The sequence below is a fragment of the Bactrocera latifrons genome, unplaced genomic scaffold (genome assembly GCF_001853355.1).
Source record: "Bactrocera latifrons isolate USDA-ARS-PBARC rearing strain unplaced genomic scaffold, ASM185335v1 scaffold_66, whole genome shotgun sequence".
NCBI lineage: Eukaryota > Metazoa > Arthropoda > Insecta > Diptera > Tephritidae > Bactrocera > Bactrocera latifrons.
In genome coordinates, this window is record NW_017537334.1 from 1,230,155 (window position 1) to 1,237,182 (window position 7,028).

At 36.9% G+C, this 7,028-nt stretch overlaps 3 protein-coding genes across 4 annotated transcripts; 2 read left to right on the top strand and 1 right to left on the bottom strand.

Moving 5' to 3' along the window:
* LOC108975513 (vacuolar protein sorting-associated protein 16B) lies at positions 1-1,582 on the bottom strand. Its single transcript, XM_018944031.1, has one exon. It carries the CDS (start codon positions 1,501-1,503, stop codon positions 142-144), a length of 1,362 nt encoding a protein of 453 aa, XP_018799576.1. The 5' UTR covers positions 1,504-1,582; the 3' UTR covers positions 1-141.
* A 387-nt stretch (positions 1,583-1,969) lies between these two features.
* LOC108975514 lies at positions 1,970-3,293 on the top strand. Of its 2 annotated transcripts, XM_018944032.1 has the most exons (5): positions 1,971-2,133; positions 2,189-2,287; positions 2,367-2,405; positions 2,750-2,866; positions 2,930-3,293. In XM_018944032.1, exons 1-5 carry the CDS (start codon positions 2,073-2,075, stop codon positions 3,136-3,138), a joined length of 525 nt encoding a protein of 174 aa, XP_018799577.1. In that variant the 5' UTR covers positions 1,971-2,072; the 3' UTR covers positions 3,139-3,293. The 2 variants fall into 2 exon arrangements, with proteins under 2 accessions (XP_018799578.1, XP_018799577.1); XM_018944033.1 differs by lacking the exon at positions 2,189-2,287 and having other exon boundaries at positions 1,970-2,133.
* A 663-nt stretch (positions 3,294-3,956) lies between these two features.
* LOC108975515 lies at positions 3,957-4,977 on the top strand. Its single transcript, XM_018944034.1, has 5 exons — positions 3,957-4,155; positions 4,226-4,327; positions 4,403-4,441; positions 4,505-4,600; positions 4,661-4,977. The coding sequence occupies exons 1-5, from the start codon at positions 4,095-4,097 to the stop codon at positions 4,870-4,872; spliced, it is 510 nt and encodes a 169-aa protein (XP_018799579.1). The 5' UTR covers positions 3,957-4,094; the 3' UTR covers positions 4,873-4,977.
* The last annotated feature ends 2,051 nt before the right edge of the window (positions 4,978-7,028 follow it).

Below are 7,028 nucleotides of genomic sequence, written 5' to 3' on the forward strand. Positions count from 1 at the left end.
TAAAAAATAGTTGTGCATACCTTTTCAAATATATTTACACTTCTTAGCTTATCACAAGGAATAATTTTTTTAACACCATTTGCAAATGTCCGAGATTAAAATCACACAAAAATAAATATTGCTTCGCAAACCGATGCGGCACTATAATTTCAACTTAATATTATCCGTGGTCCAACGTTTTGTTTGCAGCGCTTTTAACGCTTTTTCACAATAGAACTGCTCCTCGGAACGCTCCGGCAAACTGTCCTTTAATTGTGTCAATTGATTTGAATCCTTCATGCCAGCTAAAGCATCGACAACGGCACGCACGCATTTAACACGCTTAGCTAGCTCCAATTTTTCCTTGGTATTACTCATCTTCGATAGGAACATATACAGCACACTTGTGGGCGCTTTTAGCGCATATAGACGCAACACTGCCAATTCTAATGAGAAGCTTATGTGAAATTGCTTCTGTTTCAGCGGTAGCCAAGCAGGCACACGTTCGAATACACTTTCCAAATCAGCATAGGCCTGCGCATTTGCGCGCTCATTCAAAGCAGTCCATTCGAATTGCGCCGGTGAAATATGTAGATCGGCTGTTAGACGAAAAGGTGACGTAGCTCGTGTCAAATCCTGTTCCTTCCAGTTGCTGTGCTTACGACAGCATTGATACAGCACCTCAATGGGGGTTGAATTGATATCCACCAAATTGTCCAATGAATTACTCTCTTTCTCGATCAGCTCAAGCAGCTTTAGTGCAGATTCAAAGTGTGGCAAATAGACGCTAACCACACCCATATCACCGCTATATTGATCGAGTAATTGCAACAATTTTTGTTTGCGCTGTTGCAGATTATTACAGGTCATAGCCGATTTGAATTGTATTAATGATGCTTCTTGATGTTTGCCAAAGTGTTGTAACACTTCGACAGCTTCTTGGCACTGACGCTGTTGCAGGTAGCCGATATAGATTTGCAAGGCTTGCGGTCTTTGTTCGAGAATTTTCAGAAAATTTCTGTGATTCAATGTCTTTTTTAGAAAAAGTAGCACACTAATAACGGCATCACCGCCGCCACACTTCAACACTGCATCTAACAATTGCTCTTTTTCGTACATAGATTTAAATACTTCCAAAGACGCACATTTGCCAAGCAACATTTTATACGCGGTGGCTTCTGGCGAGGGATTATAAAAAGTCGTTTGTATTTGTCTGCGTAGCAAACGCAACTCCTCTTCCGGCGCAACGCCTTTCGACATTATACGGTCATCAAGTGTTTGTTCTTGGATTAGCATTTTTAATGCATCCTCAGAGATTACAGATTGTATCGATAGATTAAGAGCACTGCCTGTAGCGCTATTGTCGAAGCTCGCCTCTGAGATCGTGTCATAGTCGTTAAGTATATTGTTGRCATTCACATTACTGCCAACAGCAGTAACGCCCTGAACATCTTCATCATCGTCGAAACTGAACCCTCTGCTCGACGAACGATTCCAGTAGCTTTCACTGTCAAATTGATCCATTATGTACAATGCAACCAGAGATGCGCAATAGTTACTTTTGTTTTTAATGCAGGAATTCAGAATTGCAGTTGAACAGCTGTTACTGACAGTTAATTATTTACGGATGTTTGCAACAAAGTGAAACGGAAAAATGCGTTGACAGCAGGGTTGCAGTCTCCGCAAAAAATATGTTTATAAAAATAATGAATGGAACAAAAACAATATATTCAAAAAAAAAAAAACATAATTGTAGTAAATTTCATTAAAATTTAAGACTATTTAGAGACTTTCCACTAGTTACAAGCGAAGATTTCTCTGTTTATTGTAAAGTTTGTAAACTTTCATGCCTCCCTAAACTATACATTTATTTATTTTAAGAATACATATGCATATGTGTGAAGATAGTTCAAGTTGCAACAACAATAACAGGAAGCCGTAAGAAAACCGTTGAATTGAATGTCACAGCAAAGTTATCTGTTTTTCCTCTCGTGCTACAATCGTCCATTTGCCTTTTGACCACCAAAGTCGTTGTGCGTTTGTGTTCTCGTCTATTTTAAAGTCTTGTATTCTTTTTGTAATAATTTAAAAAAATGTTTCCCGCAGTACCAGCRATTCAAGAAGACCATGTGCCAGTAAAGAAGTTCGTTTATAGTAAGTATGGGCATATATTTGCACTCAAATACATTTATGCATATATAATATTTAGATGAGTCAAGCAGAACATATAACCTAGTTATTGGGGGACTATCTTCGATAGTCGATATAAGTCTTAAGAATAAAGTTACGGATCCTTGCTTAGACCCTGGTATGTTAATATTTTTATTATATTACAATATAAATAATAAATATAAACAATTATAATTTCATATATTTTATTTTTCAAGTCCGAAGTTACCCATTGGGTTCCGTAATTGTACCTTGCGGTGAGTATACTATATATAACTGTATAATTGTAAGATACCAATGATCCAAAGCAACAGCGTAATCCTTATTAACAACGAGAAAAAATCGTGGGGGACTCTATAAAATATATAATATATAGATCATGATGAGCTGAGTCGATTTAGTCTTGTCAGGCTGTATGCATGTATGTATGTATATACGAGAATTTGTACATGTCCTTTTCTCCCAAAGGAGCTACTTSTCAAAACCGCCGACCTCGAACCCTTATAGCAAATGTGAGAATAGTTTTATAGTTTCGGTGCAATCGTAGTTAATGAATTTTATTATTTTTTCTGATTATATTATTAATTCTGTAACTCTACAGGTCCAGTACATCAATTGCCGGTACGTGTCCCTAAGCTCTTGCAATCCATTGAGGAAGAAGATGATGTAGAAAGTGATTCTTCTAATTCCGATGATTACATAAGTTCTGAGGCWTCAGGTGCTATTAATTTATTTTAGTTGTATTCCTTTTCATTTCTAAGTGCCCTGTTTATATTTATAGGCAGTGAAGAAACAGCTGCGGAAAAGCGTAGGATAAATAAACGAGTACTAAAGAAAGTCAATATTATAAAAGAGAAAGTGAAATATTTCACTAGAACTACAACAAAACAAGCGGAATGTCTCAATCAGTCGAACAATCGAACAAGAGAATGGAATGATCACGTACTCGAAGTGTTGGAAAACGTGATCATTGACATGGGAACCGAATAATGCCTACCACGCATGGTCTACTATTATAGAAAAAACACAAACAATTTTAATGTGTGAAAAGTTGCTGGACTTCCTGTAACTGGGTGTGTTATCTGTATCTCGCTTCATTGACTCTTATTTAACACCTAAAATAAAAAAAATAACACACCCCCAAATTTCTGATTTTTGTATTTAGGATTAGTTACTACAATATGCCATCAATTCAAGCTTGTCCGCTGAGTGTAAATGTGAGTGTTGAATGAATGGAAAAATGCGCACGGCTCGCCTTAAAGCGCCCACTCAGCGGACACGCTTAGTGCTGATCGGTAGATTTGAAACTATTTGCTCCTACCAGTCCTGTTCACTCTGAATATAAGCTTGAATTCAGTTCCTTGTTCATTTGACGGATTTTGCGACTGAAATTTTTCACACGGTCGCTTTTTCCCAAGAAGCAGCATATTTGTTAGAACCGCCATACAAACTGACCGATGAAAATTAAATCTTTGTACGGCAACTTTTTTATTTGCCGAGATAACTTCACAAAATTTTACATGGATTATTATCCACAGCAAAGATACAATCTCCAAAGAAATTGTTCAGATCGGATTACTATATCATATAGCTGCTATACAAACTTACCGATCAAAATCAAGTTTTTAAATGGATTATTTTATATAATGCGGGGTATTGTCTTCGGTTCAACTAAAGTTAACGTTTTTTCTCGTAAATATAAATTATTAGTGTAGAAAACTTCCAGTTCGAAGCAAACATATGTACACTAAACGAATAGAGGCAATAGGATGAGAATATAACCGCTACATGTCAYTCGGCCAACAAATACAATAAACCGCAAGCTAAGCGTTGGAAAAAAGCTGTTGTCAAACCAATTTCTCGTCATTTCATTTCTAGASAACACAAGTTCTGTACCTTTGTCGTTTTGTCCATTTTTAATTTTGTTCCACGCTTAATTCGCAAACATGTTTCTGTCCACGGTCAAGATAAATGGTGAAGTTAGGAATGTGAGATGTTACACAACAGGTAAGTATAATAAGCATATAAAATAAATATAAAGTATGTACAAACATTGTAACGACGTACATACATTCAGATCCGGTAAACCACCAGCACTTCATCGACGTAGAGAGTGTTATAATGGATCCTCCAAAGGAACCAGTACGCAGAGAAATAAACGACTCATTTTTTAAACCAGGTAGTTTTAATTAAATAAATGACTGCCCCTGTACTCCTTAATTGTTGCATTGTAATACTTTTTTTTCTATTAAAGTGCGGCAATTTCCAGACAACATCGTTGGTGCCACATTAGGCAAGTTCGAGCGCCTAGTAAGATCAAACATTTTCACATTCATTTTTATATTTTCTCTTTCAGAAGTTACTACCGGTCAATATACTTATATATGGAAACCTGACATTGCATGTGTATGCGACTCTGAGTCCATAAACACCTCATCTAGTGACGAATCAAGTATTTCTAAATTAACTTTATATTGCTCGGCACCTTAAGGGACATCGATTTTATTTTCAGTATTCGATGATGGAAATCCAGCTAGACAACGTTCGTTTAATAAACAAATCTTGTCGATTGTGCAGAAAATCGACGAGAGAGTAAGTGAATTCCGTGCTGAATTGGGCAATCAGCTAAGGGCTCTTCTTGACGAMAATGAGAGGGGAAGGGCTTGGCAAGATCGTTTAAATACGGTATTAACATTGCTTACCGAAGAAATGGACCTGCATTGACTTACGTATTCAGACAACAAAATAGCTTCACAATTATTCGTATTTTCTTTAGTATTTTCARAATTTTAYTATTTTTCTATTTTTGTGTTTATTATTTTGTTTTACTTGCACTTTTTTGTTTGTATTTTTATCTTCCYATACATATTATTTGTAATTGTTTATATAGTATTTTTGTATTTCACTTGAATGAATTAACTAAAAAATATTTTCGCTTATATTGTGTGAGTGCTCATATGTATATCAATATAATAGATCAGCTTGTTSAAAGCAGCAATATGTTTTAATTTTATCGAATTTGATCTCGATGGATCTCTGTGGCGGGATTCAATTCCCACATCAGCCGGTTCTACGTTATCGGAGTTGACCCRCATTTATCCGATCAAAGGCTGTTCATTCAGGTTTAACATTCTTTGGATCGATAAGTTTTAGATTAAGCTTGACATCACTCCTGACTTGTGCTGACATTGAGTGAGCCCGGAGGAATTGTCGAAATTCAAATACAATCCTTGCACTAACTACTAATGTGGATAATGGTGGAGGTCTAGCCTTCACACTGCACAAAACCGAGCAATACTATCTACTACTCATACTAACCTAGATTATCAGAGTATAGCTATCCGAGTTCGAAATATAATATTTAAAAAATAAAACCCTACCTACGTATTCGTTGCGAACATCAATTCCGCGAGGTGATCGCAGCTGATACCGATCGCTCCATCTCGGCTGGAAGAATTACGCAACTYCACCCCAATTTTCCAGCCGAAGAAGCTATTTTAGCTAATAAGCGTGACACCCAATCTCCGAATAAGGGATGTCAATTTTGAGATTCGGCAAAAAATAAATCAGCACAGAGCATCTGAATTCTTTTAACCTCACCAAGGGCGTTAGTAAACTTTGGACTACTGCCAAGTATATGTCTAAACCGAAGAAATCGAGTTGAAATCCAGTGAAGTTTGCGAGCTATATTAGCCCTCAATTTACTGCACTTTTCGGTAGACAAAGCCAAACGTTGTGTTATCCGACCCCATGGCTAAAGTGGTGGACTACGAAYTACTTGAGCGATCGCCAATCATCCGTACGGTCTCGAGATAAAAACTCTAAACTGAAAAGAATTAAACAGGGAGTTCCGCAGAGTGGTGTACTCCCCCTCTCCKACATCTCAAAACTTCCTCAACCACCAGAGGGAATTTCTATCATCTCCTACCAATTGGTAGAAATTATCCCTGCAGTCACCTACTTGTAACGGACCACCTCTTAACATCATTAAGGAGTCCTTCCACTATTACGACGATGACATAAAACAATACGTCGACAAGACTTCGGGTGAACAAACGTTAGGCATGCACTGACCGCCATTCACAGTGGAGTCATTAACACTTTTTCCGACTCTCTCTCACTGTTTTTGGAGTGAAACCACATCCCGCTGCAGACGAARAGCTCGAGTTGCCACGAGAACCGARAGTGACACTTGCGMAGCTTYGTTCTGGAWACTKTAGTAGGTTAAACTCCYAATTATCCATAATCGACCCCCCCATATCCAATATATGACCAGCGAGCATGTCACTGGGGTTAGTGTAATACATCTTTGCATAAAATATGTTGGAAATATTAAAAAATTAATAAATCCGACAAATACTTTTAAGTCATWCGATTATTAGCAAAGAGATCTCGGCCGCTCTGGTACGTTCGCATAAAACTTCTAATGCAATGTGACTACTTTACCTCGCTACCTGTCCGGTAGATTTCAATGAAACACAAAGAGCAGACTTTTGAAAACATGAAAAACTAGTGCCTAATCTGAGAATTTTTTTACTTAGATTTATAAACCATTAACTTTTGACCTTTTCCGAAAAACTTAAAAAAGTGCCTGAGGCCCCCTTTCTGTTTGTTAAAAAAATATTTTTTTTTATTTTAAATGAATCTCCAAAGATTTGTGACGATCACGGCAAGAAGCTTYGATGGGAACTATATTAATACAACACATCCGGAAGTTGTTCAGCAGATCACCCAAAGGATCAACGGAATCCAATATTTTTCAAAATTAATTACCGTTTTTTAAAATGCATGAAATTCTGTAAATGCGCTTTACTTTTTATTTATTTATTAAATAAAATGCTGCATCAAACAATAGGCTTGATTTGAAGTATTGTCTATAT